The sequence below is a fragment of the Eptatretus burgeri genome, chromosome 7, assembly GCF_056783735.1.
Source record: "Eptatretus burgeri isolate ZD-2024b chromosome 7, Ebu_testis_v1, whole genome shotgun sequence".
Taxonomy (NCBI): domain Eukaryota; kingdom Metazoa; phylum Chordata; class Myxini; order Myxiniformes; family Myxinidae; genus Eptatretus; species Eptatretus burgeri.
The window spans coordinates 64293500-64320072 of NC_140967.1; the positions used below are offsets into that span (position 1 = coordinate 64293500).

The 26573-nt window shown below is 42.7% G+C and overlaps 1 protein-coding gene across 4 annotated transcripts in view; it reads left to right on the forward strand.

Annotated features, from left to right (window-relative positions):
- Positions 1 to 2098: 2098 nt before the first annotated feature.
- RNASET2 (ribonuclease T2) overlaps positions 2099 to 26573 on the forward strand; it is a 53729-nt gene continuing 29254 nt past the window's right edge. Inside the window, exons 1-5 of one of the 4 annotated variants that reach the window (XM_085888834.1) lie at positions 2099 to 2238; positions 22557 to 22623; positions 24215 to 24275; positions 24353 to 24423; positions 24577 to 24634. In XM_085888834.1, the coding sequence (XP_085744960.1) occupies positions 22559 to 22623; positions 24215 to 24275; positions 24353 to 24423; positions 24577 to 24634 (255 nt within the window). In that variant the 5' untranslated portion in view covers positions 2099 to 2238; positions 22557 to 22558. Of the gene's footprint in view, positions 2239 to 22350; positions 22478 to 22556; positions 22624 to 24214; positions 24276 to 24352; positions 24424 to 24576; positions 24635 to 26573 lie in introns of those variants that run through there. The other 3 variants (XM_085888833.1, XM_085888832.1, XM_085888835.1) reach the window with 3 other exon arrangements.

Here is a 26573-nt window from a genome sequence, read left to right on the forward strand (position 1 = left end):
CGACCTTCAATGAGGACATGGTCAATCTACCTTGCCACACCGCCAGCGTTGGAATACCAAGTCCAGCAATGAGCCTGTGGGTGTTGAAACCATGAACCAGCCACCCTAAGTCCATGACTTCTTGCAAAGTCCATGACGTCCATGACACCCTAACTTACTGCTATTCTGGTTCACAGTTCCAGACCCATGGGGACCAACACATATCTCCTCGCCATCCCTATCTGTTCCAATCGCTGCATTGAAATCCTCCAAGACTAGAAGAGTATCTCGCCTGGGGCACTGATCAACCACAGACTCGAGCATGGCATAGAATGCGTCCTTCATGGTGAGATCACTCGCCTCAGTCGGAGCATAAGCAAATACCAGGGAAATGACACTAAAGGAGTCACAAATCCTTAGTCTCATAATACGCTCGTTGACTGGTGTTACCTCAATTATCATTGGAGTCGGCTTATTGGACACAGCGACAGCAACTCCTTGGGCATGGTAACCATCAGAGTGACCAGACCAAAAGTACGTGTAACCACCGGCCATGATCTCACCACTATCAGGTCTCTGAAGCTCAGAGAGTGCTGCAATACGATGTTCAAACGATTGAGCTGAAATGGTAACAGAGACAGGTGAGCATCCTCTCTTAGGGATAGGACATTCCATGCACCCACCCGAACGGACCGCCTCAGGTTAATCCAAGGAGACTGCTGTCTGGTGGACGACACCTCAGCACCACTCTGACACGCACTACCCAAATCCAACCCATGAAGGTTACCCCGTTGTTTTCCCTCTGATCATCAAAGAGTGGGCGTCCCTATACTAAGTCTTTGTACCAATCCCTTCATGGGTGAGCTGCCCTGCTAAGGGCAGCTGCACTGGAGGTACTCTCAGTTATAGTGTGAGTTTTCAGGGGTTTTTTTTTTGCACTTTAGTGTGTTTTGCGGACTGAAGGGTTGAACGGTAGCCGGAGTGCAAATCCTACCACAAAACTCCCCAAAAAATAAATAGTAACCCAACTGCAGGAAGATGTCCACATACACAGTTTGGCATTAGACATGGATGGCCGTTGGCTCACAAGGAGCTCCTCCACCCTTTGACAGGTTTTGTTTTTAATCCTGCTGGGTGTCCATATCCATACACCCTCCTTACCAGAAAACCTGGTGGGGGAGATGGTTTAGTCACCGACAACGCGAGCATGAAACAGGTTAGTGCAGGTTTACATGGTACCTGTAGCAAGCCACAGATATTTTGGGGGTGAAAAACCCTCCCATAGACCCCCTTTATGAGTGCAGATTTTGATGCGGTCAAGACACTTTGGTACATCACCGATGATGAAGGTTGTGGTCAAGTTTCATTGAAATTCTGTGTACTTCAAGAGGAGAGAGTAAATACATGTTGTTTATTTTTTTTTGGAGGGGGGGTTAAAAAAAAATATCATGCTTTCCCCCAGGTCTTCAAGACAGAGGTTCACCATCATCTTCGATCATCCCCAATCCAAAACTATGATCTTTTCTACCATCGTCCCCCCCCCCCACAGCCCCAAACACACACACACACACACACACACACACACACACACACACACACACACACACACACACACACACACACACACACACACACACACACACACACACACACACACACACACACACACACACACACACACACACGCCTTACTCCCATACCACCTCCTTCCAATTTCCCAGTTTTTCCCTCTTGAGTTTCCTAATGTATCCATTTTGTCCATCCCATGCATCCTCAGCTCCTGCCACACCCATTGTTTGCCCAAATGTGTCTCTGTCTTGGCCTGATCAACTCTGCTGTGTTTCCCCCCCTCTCTCTCTCTACTGTTCTTTTTGTCCTGTTGCATCCTGATCCGTTAAGTATACTTGTACAAGCTCTTCCACGAGCCTTGACTATGTCTACACAAAAAAAAAAACGTTTGGCAAGAGATACATAAGGTAGAGCTAGTAGAGTTTCGTAGATCTGTTTTACTTTTAATTTTTTTAAACCGCAACAACAGAAAACAAAAAACCCACAACATCAAGAAGTGGGATAAAGATAAGAAGAATAAGAAGTGAGAAAATAATGAAAAGAGGAAGCAATGAAAATGCACGTGAGGAAGATGTATCACAAATAATCCAGGAAGAAGTGCAGGTTTTACACCACCACACCACACCACATGGAGGTTCCCCTTATTTTGCTGTTCCCAACGGAGTAATCAAACGGAAACGTTTTCAAAACGTAAGTTCTTTTATTTATTTTATTCCTGACGTTAATCAAATATCGCTTCAATTGTCACTTTAATCACCTTTTTGTATAAATATCGCATTCGGCTGAGACGGTGATGGCTTTTCTTTCAAGTTGCGGATAACTTGATAACTTTGTAAACGAAAAGATCGAGGTTTAGTAGTAATAGTAATAATAATATAGTTTGTTGTTCTGTGCGGTGTATTTCAATCTATACGTTCAGACACGTGTCCCGTTGATACCTTGCAGTACGGTGTGTTCCATTACCAATCAGCTTATGGAGTGCTCGCCAAGCGGCTTAAGCACTCAAGCAAGCATTCCAGGAAACGATGAAGGAACAGCTTGGCTTGGGAGGCGATAGCGAGCTGATTGGTCATGGAACATTACCCCCCCCCCCCCCACGAACCTGTGCACGATGTGCATGAAGCGCAATGCGTCCGTTTTCTAATCAAGATGCCTCTGCGGCAATAAAACAACAACAACAACAAGATTTTAGTACTTAATGTTTTATTTTCGCTCTTCCAATACGTCAGAACAAGCACACAGTCAGTTAAAATGGATTTAACCTTCAAACAAATCGCATCAACGGCAGCAAAATGAAATGTAGTGAGTGAGTTAAGGTTCACAGTTCACACTGATGAGTGGCTGATTCGAGGTGCAGCGAACGAGTGGGCCAAATAAACACCGACAGGTAGTGGCAGAATACAGGAATGTCAAAAACACGTGGAAGAAGGAAAGTGAAGGAGAGAAATAGAGGAACACCATCCACGCCAGATGTGCACACCGTCCACGCCAGATGTGCACACCGTCCACGCCAGATGCGCACGCCGTCCACGCCAGATGCGCACGCCGTCCACGCCAGATGCGCACGCCGTCCACGCCAGATGCGCACGCCGTCCACGCCAGATGCGCACGCCGTCCACGCCAGATGCGCACGCCGTCGACGCCAGATGCGCACGCCGTCCACGCCAGATGCGCACGCCGTCCACGCCAGATGCGCACGCCGTCCACGCCAGATGCGCACGCCGTCGACGCCAGATGCGCATGCCATCCACGCCAGATGCGCACGTCAGATGCGCACGCCATGCACATGCCATCCACACCAGATGTGCACACCGTCCACGCCAGATCCGCACGCCATCCACGCCAGATGCGCACGCCATCCACGCCAGATGCGCACGCCATCCACGCCAGATGCGCACATCAGATGCGCACGCCATGCACACGCCATCCACGCCAGATGTGCACACCGTCCACGCCAGATGCGCACGCCGTCGACGCCAGATGCGCACGCCGTCCACGCCAGATGTGCAAGCCGTCCACGCCAGATGCACACGCCATCCATGCCAGATGTGCACGTCAGATGCGCACGACATGCACACGCCATCCACACCAGATGTGCACACCGTCCACGCCAGATGTGCACACCATCCACGCCAGATGTGCACACCGTCCACGCCAGATGCGCACGCCATCCACGCCAGATGCGCACGCCATCCACGCCAGATGCGCACGCCATCCATGCCAGATGCGCACACCATCCATGCCAGATGCGCACACCATCCATGCCAGATGCGCACACCATCCATGCCAGATGCGCACACCATCCACGCCAGATGCACACACCATCTAACAATTGTGAGTGAAAAAAGAGCTTAAGAAGACTGCCAAGCCGGTAGGCGGCGATGGGTCGCCGAGCATGGAAACTCTAAGATATAGAGCAAAATGGATGTCATATAGCAGATAGGGAATCACCTTAAGATTATGCACATCAAATCTCATCCAGTTCCATCTACTGATAACTACTCGGTATCCATTTGAATGAAAAGTACCGAAAATGCGGTTTGAAATCGGAAATCCCCAAAGTTCGAGGGGGTGCTGTAGGTGAGCAAAGATCCAAATCGAAAATCCGGCTCGATCGTTTGTGCACAATGTATTCCAGACGATTAGTGTGAATTTTCATGACCATCCGACCATAATCCTAGGAGGAGTAGCATTTGGCGCAAAGGCACCTCCAGCTCTCGCATATTATCGATTTTTGCACTAATTGACCTTTGACCCCTGACTGAAGCGAAATCGGTCAATATGTCCTGAGGCAAAGTTGTAGTACTCTTTGAGTACCATGAACCTGCAAAGTTTCATTTGTATCGATGTACTCACCTGGTCGCTCGGGGGCCTTCAATTTTCGCCAATTTTTGCGCATACCCTAATTGTAGGGGGCACTGCGGGTAAAGTATTCCATATATCACGAAAACCGGAATATATTTGATAGAGCATCACCTGCAGATCATTCGTGCGAAATTTCATAACCCTACGTGGGATAATGGCTTTCGGAATTGATTTTGCGTGAATGGTACCCATTTTGAAGGTTTTTCGGTTGTTGCTGTGAACCAAAGCGTCCCTAGCAACCATCACAATTTCCAAAGCACCAGGTCATAAGATGTACCTACCACCCGAGTTTGGTCAAAATCGGCCCACGTTTACGACCAATTGTGCTGATGACAAACGAACAAACATCCAAAAAATAAACCAATGCCACCCGCAGGGTGACCCGTATCTTGCCAAAAGGTGACCACGTGTGACTTCTTTAAGGTCACACTGAGGTGAACAGAGCTGCTATCCACCAGGAGCGACTCCTTGAGGAATATCTGCCTACGAGAGATTCCGATGAGAATCGTTCTACAGAGTAACCATGAAAAATATGCTTTTGCCTCATAACGTCACCAAATGACGTCATAATGTCTCAAGCTTGACATATCTAGAAAGCACTCATCGAGGTGTTCAATTTGAGGTACTACACGATATGGTTCCTAAAACTTGAAAATTTGACCTTGGGGTCAAATATGTTTGACCTGAGGCGTTAACCATGAAGGTCAAGGCTAATCGCCACCAAAAATTAATCAGCTGAGCGCCAGACCATGAACTATATTCCCATGAAGTTTGAAGACGATCCGATCAAAATTACTCAAAAAATAAGGGTTTCGTCGACTCCCCTGATTTGCGACAAAGTGATCTTGACCTTTGACCTTGACCTTCAAAATTTTGTGCACTGAAAGGGACCTCTATAGGCCTCTGATATGCGAAGTTACAAAAATTTCCAATGATAACTGTGCTCTGCAGAATTTTTTATACGTGATTACAAACAAACAAACAAACAAAAAAAAAACATACAAGCTGACTAACATATCTTGCAAAAACTTCGTTTTGGCAAGATAACAAACAGACAGAATTACTGACAATAAGGGTCACCTATTTCGGCGACCCAATTAATTGATTGTGTTCTCTGCCTGAAGGCAGGTCCATAGCTGCTTTGCAATGCTGATACTGGGTGGTTTGCCATTGCTTCCCAGCAGTTAGTCAGGGCAGCAATTTGTAATTTGGGAGGAATGCCGGTGATAACTTGCCTCTCTTGGTAACTAGAACAAGCAATCAAAGATTGCATATCCTTGCCCGGTCTTGTTTTGTGTGGTTTTCTAGTACGTATTTTAAAGACGTACTCACATTCTAATAGGACATATTTTGTAGACATACTCACATTCTAAGAGTACATATTTTATATACCTAGGATCCCGATTGACCGAGGATCTAACAGTACATTGTCCGATTTGAAATAGTAAACCCAGGGGTGAATTGTCGCTTGAAAGCAGTTCCAATGGAATCCTTGGGCCGCATCCTGTACGACAAACGAATAGTTCTCTGAGAAGTCTCCAATAATGACAAATTCTCCTTCATCGATTTCGTCTTTCTTATTTTTCAGAAACTGAGATTGGGCCTTGGCAATGAAGTCGTGTCTCACTAATTCCACCGCGCATTCACAAAATTGATGAATGAATTCTTCCAAAGGCAGGACCATGGAGCTCAGTTCAGATCTGTCGGTGGATGTCCACCGTTTAAACTGAATTTCATCAATATCCTCTAGTTCAAAAGCACTCAGTAGCTCGGTTTTGAAGTCTTCAATTGATGGGCAACTTTCACAAGTTCTGAAATAACATGCCGATTGTGCTGGGTTACAAACTATGTGTGCTATCACATGATGATAGCGAGGAAGTTTGGCTATCTGTGGCATTTTGGAACCAAACATCATGAGTTTCACATTTTGATGTATCGTACATACACATGCACTGTGTGTACCGCCTGAACCGGCCAGGACACACTCCGAGGGACGGAGCATGGCGAACTTCACGAATCCAACTTTCAAACCAGGGTACTTCTCTTTGAACTTCTGAAACAGTTCCTTGAGATTGTTTAGTACCAGGCGCTTTTGAATTTTGTCTTTTCCATGTTCATTCCTGACCACCACACAGTCCTTTTTTCCCAGCATTATTCGGCTGACTTCATCACTTCGGTAAAATTCGGTTACGGTGGATTTCACTTAGTCAGGCAATATTTTACCCTGTTTGGGATTTGGAGACGATAGCATTCCATTTTCTTTCTCTAAATTTTTGGCTTGCACAGCCATTCTTTGGGAGCAACTGAATCCACTCATCATCCCTCTCATGCTCATATTCCTAGCAAATATTGTCAGTATACGTATTTGCTCTGAACGGCTCGAAACAACGTATTTTTCTCTCAGGCTTTTGATCACATCTGGCATGCAGTTTTCATCACATTTTGACGCTGTATTTTGTGTTTTCTCCGCAGTGCCTGATCCAGCAACTAGTTCTAATTTCTTTCGCACAGAATCTTCCACTTTACTTCGCTTTTCAGGAACGTACCCTGGGTTTCTTTCCACCTTTCGTTTGTCGAATGGGCTTTCGCCTATTATCGATAACGACTGGTTTAAAGGTCAACTTCTGCTTCTTGCTCAAAAACCTCCTCGTTCTCATCTGTCGAAATAGATTCTGCAATGCCTTCGATAGTACCTTCTGATGATAATTTTGAACTGGTCAAAGATGATTCTTCAATACGCTCTGGTGACAACTGAGAGTTTTTTCTGCATGAAGTACAAAGTCTGTCATCTTTTTTCACCTTTGAAGAAAATTTCATCAACATATCATTTGACACATTGCGAAGATCTTTTCGTTGTTTAGTTTTATGGCAGCTGAACGGATCGCAACAGTATTTTCGGAACTCCTTTCGATCTTCAGTCGCCATGCTTACTGGATAATATGCAAAAACTGAGATTAGCCCATTTATAACTTAATTCGATGATGGTTATATGAAAAATGTACACTTAAAAATCAATAGACACAATAGGCAGAATAATTTTTCGCAAATGATGCAATATATATATATATATATATATATATATATATATATATATATATATATATATATATATATATATATATATATATGTTGTTCGGGAATGGTTTAAGGAACATAATGAAGTGTTCTCGGTGTTGCCCTGGCCTCCAAATTCTTCAGATCTTAATCCGATTGAGCATCTGTGGGATGTGCTGGACCGATAAGTCTGATCCACGGCGGCTCCACCTCGCAACTGACAGGACTTGAAGGATCTGCTGCTAATGTTTTAGTGCCAGATACCACAGGACACTTTCAAGGGTCTTGTAGAGTCCATGCCTCGGCGGGTCTGCACTGTTTTGGTGGCACATATTAGGCAGGTGGTCATAATGTTTTGGCTCATCAGTGTGTTTTCTCCCACTTGACTCTTTCACTTTCCTCAGTTGCCTCCTATAGTGCTGCAATGTCATCAGTAGTTGGCGCCCTTTCCTCATAAACCCAAGGCTGGTGTCGTTGACAGCTGTTTTGATCTTGCCAAAGTTTTCTTCTGCCTGTTGTGTCCACTCCACCGGCTCCGGTGCATTGTCCAGCATCATGTTGAACAGTGGTCCAACCAGTACTGCATAATCAGGTACCAGCCATCCATCCATTGGGATCATACTCTGTGCAGTGTGTTTGGTGCTACCAAAGCAGACTCCTTGGCTATTGGACACTATCCTGGACACAGATCGCCACTCCGACACAGAACAGATACCCATTGTCTACAATATCCAGCCACCTTCAAGAAACATCTAATTTCTTTCTTTGTTCTGGGCTTCAGAGCGTTCAGAATAGCCTGCACCCTGTCATTTGCAATGTTCTTGAGGTTCCACTCAATACATGCCCTAGGTGTGTTCCCTGGGTTTTGCACAGTTGTAATTTGGCCTTTGGCACTTTATGGCCTTTGGCAGCTTGCGCTCTTTAAAAGGGTTAAGGTGTCTTTTTGCCATTATCCTTTGATGTTGAGCAAATCAGCAAATCATCTGCATACTGTACCAAGGTAGACCCTTCAGTAAGCACTATGTCATTCAAATCCTTGTGGAGTGCTCGCGAGAACAACGTAGGGCTATCTGCAAAGCCCTGTGGCAGATCATAAATGTTGAATGTTGATCAATAGACCTGACTTGAACAATCACCTCCACAAGGCCAAAGGAATTCTGACATGAAACACACAAGTTCAAACAGTGCAGTTTGAGATACCATGGTAAAAATTCCTTTAAACAAACTCATTAAAACACACATGATTGACCTCAACCTCGGATCACCGGTATGTCGCACTCTGCATCATGCTTGCGATAACTTGCCCACTCTTTCCAAAGGACATCGTGAGATCTTTAATGCTCATAAACCAATGCTAGCAGATGGGGCATCCAATCAACGTCCATCCGAGAGGCGGAACGTACGTTGAAGCCTCGCCTGTTTGTGAATATAACAGCATGAGCAATGATGTCCATTTATATATTATGTCTGCAAATTTGTGTTTTCACATCGTACCATGCCTGGTGTTGGCTTAATGGTTAGGGTGGTGGGCTTGGGATAATTCACCATTTTAACCCACCCTGTATAACAAACACAGTGTTCTCACCTGCTGGCATCTTCCTACACGCACATACTTACCTTCTTGTATCTGCCTGCAGTCATTCAGATAACGAGTGACCTGTACCTGCATGCTCCAACATGCGGTGCCCTCCGTCACATCTGCATGGTCGGCTCACTCAGTGCCACGTTTCGAATCCATAACACTTACCATCAACTTTAAATCTTTCTACTCCTTTTGTGCTAACCAGCACACGAGGTACCACAATATTCAACAAGGCATCAATCAATTTCCAATCAATTTTAGACATCATCCAACTACAAACTGCCACAACCAAACCAGCAACCAAACTTGCCAGTGATGCAACCACCTATTCACATCGATACCATAATAGCTTTGTTATGCTCAAAGAATTGTCGTTTTTACATGTTGATCAGAGTGGACTTTGCGATCAACAAACAAAAATCTAACAATTCTTCGAGCTTCATTAATTTTTTCAACAAACGTTAATTTCCTTATTTCATTCAGTTTTACAAAAAATTTTTTTCTTACAACCAGTTTCTCCAGTATTTCAAAGACAAGCTGCCCCCACCCTTCCCCCCCCCCTTATCAGCCAAATCTCACACACAACCCAGCAAACAGGCAAATTCCTCCACTTCACAGCAGGGTATTTTCTTCAGTGCATGCAAACAGCTGTTACATCTCTCCATTTGGGATGGAAATTCATTTTTTCTCTTTTCTCGAAACCAAACTAAAAACTATACAAGTCTGGAGACGACGATGGTTCACGAGCGGTATTTGACGATGTCGATTGTTTCAGAAGTAAAGGATGAGACAATGTGATAATTTTTGACCAAGTTATAAAAATGATCAACATGATGTGGTACGAGTGACGGGTTATTAGCTGAAAAATGTCAAAAACCCGGTTTCGTTCAACAACTTTCAAAATTTGACCTTTGCATAACCTTTAAAGGTCACAAAACAATGTTGTGGACATTAAAATAAGGAAACAGGATATGTGCGATAGCTTATTGGAGTTAGTTCGTCGAAAAAGGTCGAAAACCCGGTTCGATTCGCACAACTTTGAAAATTTGACCTTTGTGAACTTTAAAGGTCAAAGGTCAAGAATATGACCTTTGGTGCAAAACATCCTCTGGAACATTCCAGGAACAATATAATATCATATAGGCTATATGGTATTTCGCACTCCTCGGATTAATTATTATCCATACTTTGATGAAATCAGCGTAAAAACAAACTTGAAGGGGTGCCACGGGCAAGGTGTTCGAGATAGAGCAAAATGGTTTCAAGACTTTAGGTGGGGAATGACCTCAAGATTATGCATAAAAAATATTGTCATCCGAGCTCTCAAAGTTTGGGCGGTCATATGATTTTTATGTCAAAATTCGCAATTTTCTAAGTTTGTGACCTTGTGACCTTGACCTTGGGACGAAAATGAAAAATCGAGCTCCGTGGGGCTATGTAGGTGCCATTGGGCTAACCAAATACTGAAACCCCTGCCAGATTCGACAAACCCCCTTGGAGAAAATGTAACTTGAAACCGGCTACCCCCTGAAAACACATGTTTTTTGGGCGTGGGCACATCATGCCCATTTTCAGGAAAACACAACTACATCATGATATAAACTTCACACCCAAATTTTATCAGGATTGGATCAAAACCCACGGAGCTATGCTCGGGACAGACAGACAGACAGACAGACAGACAGACAGACAGACAGACAGACACACACCAATAACGCATATAGTGGTCAGTTACTGACTCGTGAACCAATATTATCTTTAAATAGGATCTTATTATTCAACAATCTCTCCACTGCATCCAGCACGATGACCTCACGCGTTCATGCGAGATCTGAAGATCAGCTGTGCTTGCAACCGACTTTGCATAACCAGCCAGAAACCGTGCACCCTTGCTCCACACTCGAGCTTTGTGTAGATTTCATTTTAATTATCTCACGCTTGTAACCACAATACAACTGTGTATGTGTTCGACACACACGTTCCCACATGAACTGAAACGTTGTATGCAAATTATTTCAGAACATTGACTCAATATAAACACCTCACACGAAATCATTTTTGTTCCCAAAGGTGATTAATTAAATAATTCTGATGTTAATTCGTGACTGGTTTAACATCCTTTGTTCCTTCATCGGACATGCTTTCTCAGCTGGTTTATTATCCCCAATTATTTTTCACATCTCCATTTCTTCTGTCTTGTATGGATTCCTGCTGTCTTGTATGGATTAAAGGTCGCATTCGCTTTTGTTCTCTACTCTTTAAATGTTCTCTACTCCTTAAAAAAACCCTTGGCCCCTGGCATTTCTTCTGTCTTGTATGGATAAAGGTCGTATTCGCTTTTGTTCTCTACTCTCGCTCTCGCTACTGGCGCTGTTATCTGAATATTTCCTGCGGAGGGAGGAGAGCTGTCTCCGGTAACATTTTCTGTACTTCTGTGCTTTTTTAAGGGTAGCTTGTGCGTCTTTTATACTCCCATTTATGCTTGCGCTCTTCGTCTGCTCCTCTCAAGCCTCTCTTCGGCCCACCTGCCACAGATTTTCCAATGGAGTCGTTTTTTTTCTCTCTCTCTCTGTTAATTCCCTTCTCAAGTTTTCCATTCTGTCTCGGTGAAGTCTTTGCTTTTTCTATTCTGTCTGTCCACAACTTCACATCTTTTGAAGTTCTCGATCAAAAGGTCTCATTCATATACCTGGCATTTGACCCGCTAGGAGTGAGCAAATTGACATCCCATGCTTTTCGATGCTCATTCCCCATAACCATACTTCTAAATCGCTCCGAGCACTCGTCAGCGCTCCTCTTTATTTACAGCGATTTCTTTAAAACCCTTGGCCCCTGGCTTTCGCAACCTTTGGCAACACAGTGCCCCCGTTACTTGCCCTTATGGCCCTCCTTGCACCTCTTCGCCCTCTTCATGACTCGGCGACTCCAATCCAATACGCAGTGCCTCCCGCTGTTTAACATAACTTGGCAAACTCGTCTACGCAATGCCTGCCGCCCTCCACTTTGACTCGGCGCTCTTTTCAAAACATGCCACATTTTTCTCAAAACTTACCAGATTTTTCTCAAAAATACCATATTTTATTATGTCTTAAAGGAATAAAACCCCTTATTTCCTTTAATATCTCCTTAATGGTTGACGCCAGCCCCGAACCCTGACGAAAACCCCTAAAGTCTTTTATTTTATTCAACAAACAGCTTTGTACATATCCTTACCTTTTTTAATCGCTGGTTCGGGACTGCGCAACTTCCATGGAGAGGTGGGTAGTCTGCCTGGTAGAAACAGGTGCTCCAGCAGAGATCTCTCACTTTTGGCTTCATCAGTGTTCACTCATCACCAGGTAGAAGCCCCTCTCCTCGGATGGAGGCTGTCGAACCCATCCTCATCGCCAATTCTGTGAGAGCAATTTCTAGCTACCTTAAGACAGAAAAACTTTAGTTCAATACAAGCTGTTTATTCAGGAAAATAAAAGACACTCCTGTATACAGAAGAAAGACCCCAGCCTGCTACATCGTTGCAAGCTGAAGACTTAATTTTACAAAGAATATTGAGTGTATATATATATATATATATATATATATATATATATATATATATATATATATATATATATATATAATATTATATATATATATATATATATATATATATATATATATATATATATATATATATATATATATATATATATATATATATATATATATATATATATATATATATATATATATATATATATATATATATATATATATATATATATATATATATATATATATATATATATATATACAGTTTTACCAGGGTGTGTCTGGATAACAGATGGAACTTTGTGAACTTTAAAATTGCAACATAGAAGGATAATTGGTCTGTTTTGGAGCTTGCTTATCGTCCCAGGAAAGGGTGTCGGGGGAGGGGGAGGGGGGGAGATATTGCTGGTTCAGATGGTCATCAGATCGATAAGGTTTTGCAAGGTTGTTTACGACTACAGAGGAATGTGTGTATTCTGCCCTCTCCTAGTTTTCCCAGCATTTATTTATTAAATTATTTATCAAAGCACTAAATTAAGTTAATTTTGCATTTTTACATCATTATAAATTCAAGCTGTATATTCATTATAAATTCAAACTATAAATTCATTATAAATTCAAATTATAAATTCATTATCAAACAATCCAGTTTCCACAACACCTAACCTCGCCACCAAATTTCATCTGAATCGGTCCACAACTTTTTGAGATGCCCTGTTCACAGACAAACAGACAGGGGTGAAAACATAACCTCCATCCACCTTCAATAGGTGGAGGTAATAACACTACCTGATTTGCGTCACCTCAATCCACACTTTAGCCACTGACCGTCGCTGTCCTTTCTTGTATCCGTCAACTCAGACTTCTCCAACACCTAATCTGTACACTAACTACTGAGCACCGTGCCTAAATAAATGCACTGTACTGTAGATTGGCTAAGAGGCAGTGTAAAAGTGTTACCTTGGAAGTGAAATTAGATGTTATTCGTTGAATGGATGCTGGTAAACATGTGGTTGATGTTGCTGAGTTCATAAGTTGGCCTCCGACTATGGTGCGTACCATCTATAAAAATGCCGACGTTCATTGCAAGTTGCAGTAGGTTCGACTGCTTTTGGAAGAGGTGTCCAAGGGAAGAAAAATTCAAACTCTAAAACATGTTCTTTAATTTTATTCAAATATGTCTGGTAATTATTTATTCGTTTTATTTCTGTGTATTTTAATCTAACTGTCATTAACCAAAAAAGGATAATATCATAGGTAAAAAAAGAAATATAATAGGTGAAGTGGCAATGTGATTAATGCATTACTCCCCATACCCCCCCCCCCCTCACACACACCCCATTTATTCCATTTTGATCAAAATTTATTTGATTTACATTATTGCAATATTTCAGGTATGCAACCCCGACGTAAATAGGCTCTAACAGTATACAAGTGTAACAATAGGATGGTGCAGATGTAGTGCACATAGCTTTGAGGAGTACAGAGTGAGTTAAATTCTCCACCTGACTATAATCTGTCAGATTGCTGTTTTATTGGAAGTGTGTTGTATCACAAACAGCACCCACCGTCCATCGCACCGCACAGACGTTAAACTGGGTGTCCTGTCTTGCTAGCATTAGTCGGTGGATGTTAACTATCCCACGTTGTCTCTTGTGAAGAGTAGGCCAGTTAATGCCGGCACCCGAAACAACTTGCAAATTCTTGCCCAAATCACCTTCGGTCAAATATCAGTCTGGACCATCCAGTTCCTGCAAGATTTTGACAATTAAAAATGTTCCTCATCCGATCCCACAAACAAAGTGGGGATAATTGGATCAATTAAAGAAGTACAAGTAGAGATATATGTCACATTTTGGTCAAATGGGAAGCTCAAAAAAACAATAAAGATGGTTAAAAAGTGCTTCCTTGAAGGGGAACCCAAACGCAAATTTTTTTTTTCTGAAAACCATTGAGCATTATTCGTCACATTTTAATTTGAAGGGGGTGGGGGGGGGAATTGAAAATTGTTTGTCAATCACAAAGTGTCGAAAAAAATCCCTAAAATGTCGATTTATATTTCGCTAGTGACGTCACACCCCGAAGCCATATTGATCCAAAGGGTGGCTTTACATGGAGAAACAGTGCATGTCGACCTCAGATTCCGATACTGATTCCACCATCATGAGTAACTCTGAAGGGTCTCTTCAGTATGTTGAAACTGAGCAGTGTGATTTTGAAGAAACGATTGGAGACAAAATTAGTGAGGAACCTCTTTTGGGGGGAATTGTGGAGCCGTATCGTTTCGAGCCGATGCAAGCAATTCAGAGCAACAAGGCAGAAGTGAAGATGAAGGCGTTAAAAAGATCAAAACACCGGTCGCCTGATCGCTTCAGCTCGGTGGGGTTTGACTTTCCGTTCAATTGGCAGTTTATAAGGGATTTATTTTGTATTAATTGATAAAGCAGTTTATATATTACTCGAGCAAAAAAACCCGTTATAACCTGACAGCATGGACAAAATGGGTGACGAATGTTTTGTCCCACCGTTGCAGACCGTCGCAGGCTGACCGATTGTTTTGTATGTTACAGGGTTGTCCTGTTTCATACTTTCTCTGGACGCCATTTGTGTTTGTGTCGTGTCCGTGAGATGTTGATGCCACCCCCCCCTCCCCCAGTGGATAGAGGAGGAGGGTGGAGTAGGGGTGTGGGTGATGGTTGAGGAGGGTTGTGTAGGATGGTGGTGGGTATTGTGGGGGTTGATGGAGAACTGTGGATGGGGTACCCTGAAAGTTTTAGCTTCCTCGGTCAAGTCCTCATGGAGGAGTAGATGATACATACATACTTTCTCTCCACTATAAATAGATGGTGATTCATTTGATTTGTAGAAATTTGTGTTGATAATTTAATAGATAATTATTTTTCTGGTGCTCATGTGGTAACTGCCGGGCAATGGCAACAGGTGTTTGATTCACCGCTCAAATCGTCTGTGTACATAGCTGGGAAGAAATGGTGTTACAGTTTTGAGCGACGGCTGTTTCTTCCACTTAATCTTGGGGATGGCATCCTCTCTCAATCGTAGTGAGTAACCACAACATCTAGCCATCTCTGTTGTTTTATAACATGCTCCATAACATGTTCTGAGCACAAAAGCAAACATTTTCTCAGCTTGATCCACACTCGGGTATTTCGGACAAACCTCATCCAATTTCTGGCAAACTTAGGGTCTTTCGTCATTGGTATAGCATGAAACCATCTCGGTTTCTATTACTATACAAGGATGCATCAACTCACCATATTTGTGGAAAATCTAAAAAAATTATTCGCCATTTAAGTTAAATAATACCATGATTTAACCCGTACACCATACGGATCTGGTGGTCTGCTTCCGTGTGTGACGTCACAGCTAATCTGAAGAGGACAATTTCGACATTTAATTGCAAAACTACCCACTTTATAATTCAGAAATCAGAAAAAGACACATCATATCTATTTTGTAGGGTATCTAGGGATGGATTTGCGTCGAAGTGGTCTGAGCGTTTGGGTTCCCCTTTCACGACTGATGGTGCACAATAAAAAGTGAAATTGTGATAATGTAACGAAGCAAGAAAAAGTATAAACAGGAATTTGTAGGAATCAGATTTGGTGGTGGTACGGAAGTGACAGTTGTGCAGGGTTGGGGTTTGTAAGGCAGTGGCGGAGGGAGCACATGACCACGTGACCAACATGTGAAAAAGTCAAGGGGAATGAATACTTTCGGAAGGCACTGTTTGAGCTTGTAGGAGTGGAAGAAGGATGGAGAGGAGTTTAGGGGAATTTCAGAAGTTCTGTGTGTAAGGGCATCAGGAAAGGGTGCATTGTCCAGGGATAGAAACCAGGTATTGTGGACGAAGGAGGTAGCGAAGGCAGTTGGTGAAAAGAAGGAGGTTTGGAAGAGGATAGAGGAAATCAAGGATTGGTGGAAGCAGCCGGATGCGGGGTTGCTGCACCTGTATGGGCATAAGATGAAAGCAGCAAGGGGAGCTGTGGATAAGGCGAGGAATGATGTGGAAGGAAAGGTACACAAGTTGGAAGTGGATGGTGGGAGGACGATGATTAATAAATTGGCTCGTGACAGGGATGAGGATTGTAAGGACATTTGAGAGGGGAAGGGGATTGTGAAGGAGGCGGTGAGTCACGATGATAGGGGGAGACTCGTGAAAGAGAAGGGGGCAGTATTGAAGGTGTGGTTAGGATATTTCATGGAGCTGTTGACCCGGGAAGGAAGCAACGACAAACTGGAGCAAATGTTATATAGAGGGGAAAGTGAAGTTTGTGATCACGGAAGAGGAAGTGTGGACGGCATTGAAGAGGATTAAGAAGGGAAGAGCACTAGGCGTTGAGATGATAATTGCAGCGGGAGAAGTCGGAGTCAGTGAGACGAAGAGGCTGGTGAATGTATGAAGGAGAGAGGGTTCAATTCTGGAGGATTGGAGGGCACAGTTAATTGTGCCGAATTAGAAGGGGAATGTAGATGTTCAAGATTCAGGGAAGTACAGAGGAATTGCACTCCTTAGTCATGTCATAAAAGTGCTGAAGAGGTTTCTGGATTGGAGTATAAGGAAGAGTCTGGAGATGGAGATCGGAGAAGAGCAGCAGAGGTTTATAAAAGGTAGGGGGACGACGGATGGGATGTTCGTGCTGAGACAGCTCGTGGAAAGAGGTTGGAGGTGCAAAGTGAAATGGAATTGGGATTTGTGGACTTGGAGAAGGCTTACAACACTGTCCTGAGAGAGATGGTGATGGCGACACTAAGATGGATGTGAGTGCTAGAAGCAGAAGTTAGTTTGGTGGAAGGATTGTACAAGGAAACAAAGGGAAGAGTTTTGGTTGGTCCTGGGATGTCTGAGGAGTTCAGTGTAAACATTGGTTTGAGGCAATAAAATCTTGTCAGCCCACTCATGCTTATCATGGTGATGGTGATGGAGCTGGTAAGCAGGAAGGTGAGCTTGAAGGGTAGTATGAGGAAGATGCTGGATGTGGATGATCTGGCTGTTGTGGGTGAGAGTAGGTGGGAGATGCAGAAAGCATTGGGGGAGTGGCATGAGGCATTTGGAAAGCATGAGCTGAAGATGAGTATGGAGAAGACTGAGTGATGTGGGTTGGGCAGCAGAGAAAAGAAGTGAATATGAGGTTAGAGGGGAAGGAGATCAGGCAGGGAAATGGGTTTAGTTTGAGTATCTGGGAGGAACAGTGATTGGGGATGGTAAGTCCAAGGCAGAAGCATGAAGGAGGATTCAGGTGGGTGCGAATGTGTGGAGGAGGGTGGAGGGAGTAATGACAGACAGAAAGATATCAAGAAAATTGAACGGGAAGGTTCTGATGTCATGTGCAACGTCAGCCTACCTTTACGGTCTGGAGATGGTGACCACTGACAGAGAGACACCATCAGAGGTTGCATGTTTGAGAGAACAACTGGGCCAGGAGGATGTTGGGAGTGAAGAGGGTGGATGGGAGGGACTGAGGGAGGATATTGATGTGCTGATCAGCTTGATGGGGAGATTGGTGTAATGCCAGCTAAGATGGGCTGGACACTTGGTGCAGATGGGGGAAGAAGGAATGTCAAAGAGAGCAGATAGGTCGAGGGAGCAAGGTTGGAGGAAAAGAGGTAGACTGCAGTTGAGATGGGAGGATTGTACGAGGAGGGCTATCAGTAAGGTGGGGGTGTTTGGAGAGTGGAGAGAGTTGGCTGAGGACAGAGGGAAGTGGAGGAGTATCGTGGTCAAGGCAGGGCAGAAGCTTGGTGCCACTGGATCTCATAGCCCTTATTAAGGGAAGAGAAGGAGGAGGGGGAGAAGAAGAAGAAGAAGAATAGTGAAGGCAGAAAAAAGGTCCACATAATAATGGGTGGGTCACGAAAGGATGGCAAATTTGTTTTATGTCTATGTCGTATGATTTTGTTAAATAAAAATATTTGACACCATTCCCTAATCCAGTGCTCTTTGAATCGGTCAAATGCATTCATTTTGAACATTCGGCGAATGGATGTCCTGGAAATTCCCAATTGCTGACTTGCGTTTCAAGTTGATTTTGTTGGACTTCTTGTCATTGAAACATGAAGTGCTTTGTCATTTTCTGGAGTCCTACTGATGAATGGCAGGGGCTTTTTCATCAAGCACCGTTCCATTTTCTTCAAATTGTCTGTGTAACCTCAAAATAGTGTTCCTGCACATGGTGCCTACCTTTCCCCTAAGTGAGCCCTAAAATGCCTGTGCACGTTTCACACTTTTGTACCACTTTACTTTTTTGATCTGTCGTCAAACGACTCTTGTCACCCATGTCTGAAGGGTTCGTGAAAGTTTTCCAGGCAGTACTTCCATTTCTTGGCGTATTTGCAGAACCATTATTGATCCTTGCGTGGGAATGGGTGGATCTTCACTTGCACATATCCTTACAATTGAAGAGTCAGACTTACTTTGCCTGAAACTGAATGAATATTCTTTTAGATCTTGCATTGATCGTGATGTCATCTTCATGCCAGCTCCAGCAGGTAAGGATACTCATTCCTTGCTATTTCCAAGCAGATGGGAAATGAGAGCTATTGAACAGTATTCACATGCTGTCTTGTTCACTATTCTGGCAGGGACCAATGCCAGGGAAGGACGTTGGACCAGTCAGCACGAGTACAATAGTCACATGGAGTTTGGCTGTCAGAATTTCCTGCAGGGCCAACTTACTGGTTTGCCCTTGAGAGGAGGTTTAAAAGAACGTTTAATAAACCACGGTAGCAATCCTGCCAGTTACCAGCTTCATGTTTGCGGTTGCTTTTCTTGGAAATGGAACCAACTTCCCCTGTTTGTTCAGTTCCAAGCTTCCCTCCAGGGCTTCAAGACAGCTGTTCACCACTACCTCAGGTCCACCTGTTCACCACCTGTTCACCACTACTTCCCTCCTCCCTCATCCATACTCATGATCTCTTCCACCACAAATGACTCTATTCCCAAGCATTCCTTTTTTCCAGCTTATTACCTCCGCCACCGAAGATGGAAGGAGGTTATGTTTTCACCATTGTCTGTTTGTCAGTCTGTCAGCAGGATATCTCAAAATGTTACGAACGGATTCAAATATAATTTGGTGGACAAGTTGATTTGGTTTTGGTGAAGATCTGGATCTGGATACTAGAATTTTTCATGTGATTCTTCACCATTAAGAGATAGGGCCAAAACGATATGTCGCATGATATTTCAAAAAGTTGTGGAGGGGCTATGACAAAGCTTGGTGGATGAGTTGGTTAGGTGGTGATAAGAACAAGCTGATTCGATTTCAGTTCAGATCCGGATCCAGATCCGGCTTATCGGTGGGATCCAAAACGTAAACTGTTGAGCTTGGAGGAGGTATGTGCTCTTCCAAGTGCTGTTCTATTTCCTTTAATTAATTATACCCCAGGATGGATCCAACTAAGTCACTTTTTGCTGCCTTTGTGACACATTTGCTGTCAGTGTGATAAAATTTATTTGCTGATTGCATTGAGTTGATCGTTTGGCTGAAGACGATAAGGTTTATTATAGTTTATTAATTTTTCTTTATCGGGGTGAGGCTTATGGAAGAGCAAGGCATATCTGACAGTGGAACAAACATCAAGGGAATGAATGAACAGAAAAAAGAGGAAACACTTAAACTAGCAAGTAAAATGGTTGAGTTAGGAAAAGTTATTGTGTGTCATGAAGATCATGTGTCAGAAATGAGGATGACAAGTGATGTCCTGCTTGTTTTTAGTCCTAGAGGTAAGGGTGAGAATAGCCTCTGGGAGGTGGTTCCATAGATGGGATAAGTGAGGTATAAAATGAAAAATCACTCTCAGAGCAACAACTTGGTGAAACGGAACGGCACTCGGTAGAGCGCATACCGCTCTGCCAGACTGAATAGTTTACATAGATCGGCTGGATCTGAATCCACACCTGAATCAAAATCGAATTGGCTTGTTCTTGTTACCTAACCAACTCATCCACCAAGTTTCATCCGAATCTGTCCACAACTTTTTGAGATATCATGCAATATCATTTTTAGCCCCATCTCTCAATGGTGAAGAATCAGTTAAAAATTAAATAATTCTCATATCCAGATCTGGATTCGGATCTTCACCAAAATTAAGCGGTGTTGTTCTTGGCTGGTCACCCACCTACACACACAAAAAAGTCAGAATGATTTAATTGCTTGAAAACTGTGGCCAAAAATCATGTGACAGACAAACAGACAGACAGACAAGCCGGGTCGCCGAGCATGGAAACTATAAGATATAGAGCAAAATGGATGTCATATAGCGGATAGGGAATCACCTAAAGATTATGCATATCAAATCTCATCCAGTTCCATCTACTGATAACTACTCTGTATCCATTAGAATGAAAAGTACCGAAAATGCGGTTTGAAATCGGAAATCCCCAAAGTTCGAGGGGGTGCTGTGGGTGAACAAAGATGTAAATCGAAAATCCGGCTCGATCGTTTGTGCACAATGTATTCCAGACGATTAGTGTGAATTTTCATGACCATCCGACCATAACCCAAGGAGAGTAGCATTTGGCGCGAAGGCACCTCCAGCTCTCGCATATTATCGATTTTTGCACTAATTGACCTTTGACCCCTGACCTAAGCGAAATCGGTCAATATGTCCTGAGGCAAAGATGTAGTACTCATTGAGTACCATGAACCTGCAAAGCTTCATTCGTATCGATGTACTCACCTGGTCGCTAGGGGGCCTTCAATTTTCACCAATTTTCACGCATACCCTAATTGTCGGGGGCGCTGCGGGTAAAGTGTTCCATATATCACAAAAACCGGAATATATTTGATAGAGCATCACCTGTAGATCATTCATGCCAAATTTCATAACCCTACGTGGGATAATGGCTTTCGGAATTGATTTCGCGTGAACGGTACCGATTTTGAAAGTTTTTCGGTTGTTGCTAGGGAACCAAAGCGTCCCTAGCAACCATCACAATTTCCAAAGCACAAGGTCATAAGATGTACCTACCACCCGAGTTTGGTCAAAATCCGCCCACGTTTACAACCAATTATGCTGATGACAAACAAACAAACATCCAAACAAACATCCAAACAAACATCCAGAATTACTGACAATAAGGGTCACCTATTTCGGTGACCCAACAGACGGACAGACAAATTCTGCAGAACAACATACTTGGCAAAAAAAAATTTCCACCAAGTAATAACTTAGGTGTGCAGTCAGCCTGGATTTTGGAAGTTTAACCAGAAGGGAGTTCCTGGGAGGTTTGGTTTTTAGGAAAGGTATTCTTATTTTGATATTCAGAAGGGCAGTGAGGATTTCATTCTGTTAATCCAGCTTCCCACAGTATTATAGCAATATGGATGGCATATATCAATGGTTCTCAACCTGTGGTTTATGGGATCTGTTCGGCCATCAGTGAGGTTCGTGCGGGGTAGGAGGTGGGGAGGTAACGACTCCCATACTACCGGCCATGGTTTATCCTGTTTGTCTCGTAACTTTGACACCATGATACTCATTTGTCACCGAGAGGCAAACATTGTGGTCTGCAAAATATCTGGGTGTTCGGAAGGGGTCCACACCCTTAAATGTTTTGGACGCACTGGTTTTCACTGTATTTGACGAGATATAATTCGCTGTAATATGACGAGAGACTTCCTGTGACCAAAGTTATTCCTTTGATCGTTTTCTGCAATATTCAACTTTTACTAAAATGCTGTTGCACTTGTTTGAAGTTGTTCTGTGTAACATAATTGTTGTTTGTCAAGAAGCCAAGGTGGGAGGTGTTGTTGGGGGATTACTGAAGGAGGAGTTTGAAAACAGTTTGTTTATAGGAAGTGACATTGAATTGAAAGCTTGAAGCTTGCCGAAATAAGAACTGAACGTGAGAGTTGATGCAGCTGATGAAAGGCAAGCAGTGTAAGGTTACATTTTATGATAGGTTTTGTGAAAACGTGTTTGAGATTATTGAGCAATTGTGGATTTTTTTTTATTTTAGGGATGATGGAGGTATTCTTACAACTTTGCGTTTTGTTGCTTGTGGCTGCGGCAGAGTCATCTCACAGGTACTTCTGACATTTGTAAGCTGTTGCTTCCTGAGTTGATTAAAATGTTCATAAATCAAAAATTTGGTGAAAGCTGAAAAGGCATCAAGAATACTTTTAATGATAATACAGGGGAATACCTCGATGGACGTAGACATCGATTAAATAGCTGTCATGTTTTTTTGTTTGATGATACGGTTTAGAAAATAATGATTGCTGTTTCCTTGGCCCTGGCCAGCTCTTGTTAGTGTCATGGCGCTTCACGGCTGGACGTGAATTGCTTTTCCACTCAGATACACAAGACATGAGCCAAACGGAGGACGCATTGCAATGCTTTCTCGTGTTTACCTTTTCAGCTTGTTCAATAGCGTATAGGTACGCACGCTCACCTCTGAGCTGTATAGCCTGGGTTTGAATGTCGGCCCAGCTATAAACTCTCGTCCTGTGTACATGAGGTCTTGGTTCTTTGATTATCAATATAATTTTGACCCATGATAGCTCGGTTGAGACTGAGCCTATTTGGGCCAAATAGAAAAGGTGTACATGATGCTTGTAAATTTTTATGTCCGTGACACAAACTCTTTATTCCATCGTCGATAACCTGATCGTGGTAGTCATAATACAGTGACATTTTGGTTTTTAGAGGTACCTTGAATTTTTGATTGCTTCTTGTCTTTCTTTCTTTCTTTCTTTCTTCAAATACAGCTGTTCAGGCTCATGGAAGAGCAGAACAAGGGGTCAAGGATCAACAGACAGTGCGGTGAATGGGAAACACCTCGACAAGCGTATGCAGATGCAACATGTACGACAGCATGAACAGCTGCAGTTGAAATGGAGACAGATCTCAGTCGGTGTTGTCAGGCTTAGAGGTACAAATGAGAGTGACTATGATCACAGTGGACAGATGACATGAAGGCCCGTCTTAGGGAAGGGCATGAAACATCAGTCTTGGGAAGACATTTCCACGTGTGACAAAAGAGAGGCATTAAAATGAATTGAGGTGAGCATGAAATTTAGACTTGGGGAGGGAAACAAATATATGGTTTCTGGGAGAACACATGTGACCTTGGAGAGCAGGGGTTGGGCAGAGAGGGTGAGATGGCAGGAGAAGCAAGAGCCAGTAAAAGGCTGCAAGGCTCCCAACCTACCTATATGGGTGAAAAATAATGTTAATGGCAATTTTAAAATGCTTGTGACACTAATTCTTGTTGTATACTTTGCGATTGTGGTCTAAGTGCTTTTCCCCCCTCATGATTCCGTGACCAACATGTTCAATTAGCATGCACTTGATTTAACCATTGCATCCAAATATATTTTGTATCTTGTGTGTGTGTGTGTGTGTGTGTGTGTGTGTGTGTGTGTGTATGTATGTATATATACACACATATATATATGATTGGGGCAGTTGGGATTACACATTTTAAAAGAAGAAGGTGCTTCTAACCAAAGTAGAAGACAATTTGGTTCAATTTTCAGACACTGAGACCAGTGAGGCGATTGAGACCATTTCAAAGTTTCCATGAATTATAAATTGATTATAAACTGGCATTGCAGTACTCTTATAACGGTGCTCTCATCAGGGTGCCCTTTTGTTTGCTTTTGTTTTATTCAGGAAGGAATACACTGATGTTGCTGTTATTTTCACCCAGCAATGGCCAATGACGTTCTGCTTGGTATGATGCAAATTTTTCACTTTCTTAAAAATTGCAATCCATTTTGCTTTTCCTTATTAATATCCTGCTTGTTTCAGGAAAAGCATGCTCATCAAGAACCGTGTGTCATACCTGACAATGTAACATTTTGGACCATCCATGGCTTGTGGTAACAATTATTTTGATTATTTTTTTTTACATCCGTTGACTTTTATTGTTTGCTTATTTTTGTCCTGGCTGTTCTTTTTGCATTCTGCATATTGTTTATTGCCTTTGAAATAAGAAAGTTGTGATTTTTTAAAATTTATTTATCCTTATACAGGCCAAAAAACGGTGAATTTTGCAATGCATCGTGGCCCTTCAATGAAACCAAGATTAAGGTCAGTCGTTTTTGGAGTATTATAATGTTCGGAGCATCTTGCGTATTGCATATGTACATTGAAGTAGAGAAGAGAACTTCAAAAATACTGCAGAATGAGGGGATGATGGGGTGGGAAAAATGGAAGTTGTGAAGCAGAGTGGAGTAAGGGGAGGGAAGACAATTATTGGATGGTTGGTGGAGTGGGGGGGGGGGACTGGGTGGATGGGGTGGATGGTGGCTATGGTGAGGAGGGGGGAGGGTCTGAAATGTCACTATTTTTCATAATAATGTGTGGATCAAACGTTATCTCACTTCATAATAATCATCATCATCATCATCATCATCATCATCATCATCATCATCATCATGAGTTTATTGTCATATTTGTGATGTGCATACAATGAGAAGTACTTTAACAGTGCGTGCTTAAACATTACATTGAATAAGAAATAGATTCAGAGAGATAGAGATATACTCATTATGAATTTAGAGCCTTTAACAACATTTTGGTATTGAAATGAAATGAGAAAATGAAATGAGTGACATGGTTTAAAATATCGATAAGATCACAAAACTTTTGACACAGATTCATTGAGGATGCGGATTACAGCTCGGCAAAAGCTGTCGTGCAAACATTACAGTTGCTCTTGATTGAATGATAATGCTTACCCAAACGGAGAAGTTCAAAAATGTCATGTGCTGGGTGGAACTCATCTCGGATGATAGCTTTCGCTCTTTTCGCTACTCCACTGGAGTACAGGCTCTCGATGGAAGACTGATAACACCCAATATTTTTACCTCCGCCACCGAAGGTGAAGGAGATTATGTTTTCACCCCTTTCTGTTTGTTTGTCTGTTTGTTTGTCTGTCTGTCTGCTTGTGTACAGGATATCTCAAAACGTTGGGGACGGATCCGGATGAAATTTTGTGGACAGGTTCGGTGTGTGACAAGGCCAAACCGATTCGATTTTGGTGAAGATCCGGATCCGTGTCCGACTACTAGAATTTTTTAAATGATTCTTCCCCATTGAGAGAAAGGGCCAAAATCGATAAAAAGCACAATATCTCAAAAAGTTGTGGACAGATTCGGATGAAACTTGGTGTACAGGTTGGGTGTGTCGCAAGGACGAATTGATTCGATTTTGATGAAGATCCAAATCCAGATACGAGAATTATTTAATTCTCAAAGTAATTCTTCACCATTGAGAGAGAGGGCCAAAAACGATATAGTACTGTATAGTATAATATTTCAAAAATGTATTGGGTCCGATATGTTCTCGTGGATCAGGCATTACGTGCGGAGGTATGCGCTCTACCAAGTGCCATTCTAGTTACAAGCTGTTTTTATTCTCATATTCAGTTGGGATAGGGTGTCCCATGTCGAGTTGTCATACCAAACAATGAAAGGAAGTGTTCGAACACTTTCTATCACTGCCCAATATAACTTTATCAACACAGGAAAGCCGACACTGAAACTTTTTTCAATCTTCTATGAAAGAACAACTGTTGCTGAGCCTTTTTCACACAGTGATTGGTGTTTATCTCCCACTTAAGGTCATTGGAAATGTGTATCCATAAAAATTTTAAATGAATTGACAATCTCAACTTCATCATCATGAATAAACAGGGGTTGAGTGGGAGTTTTGTTTTTTTGGAAGTCAACAATAATTTCCTTTGTGTTCACGACATTGAGTTCAAGATTGTTTAGAGAACACGATTCCACAAGATTTTTGATTTGATTACGGAAATCACTTTCATCACTCGTGAAAATCAGGCCAGCAGCGGTTGTGTCGGCTGCAAATTTCACCACCAGTGAGCTATCGGATGATATGACATAATTATGAGTGAACAATGAATATAACATCAGGGATAAAACACAGCCCTGAGTTGCTCAGGGTGATTGGCTCAGGGTGATCGTCTGACAAATTTTGGAACCAATTTTTAACCACTTTTTTCTGT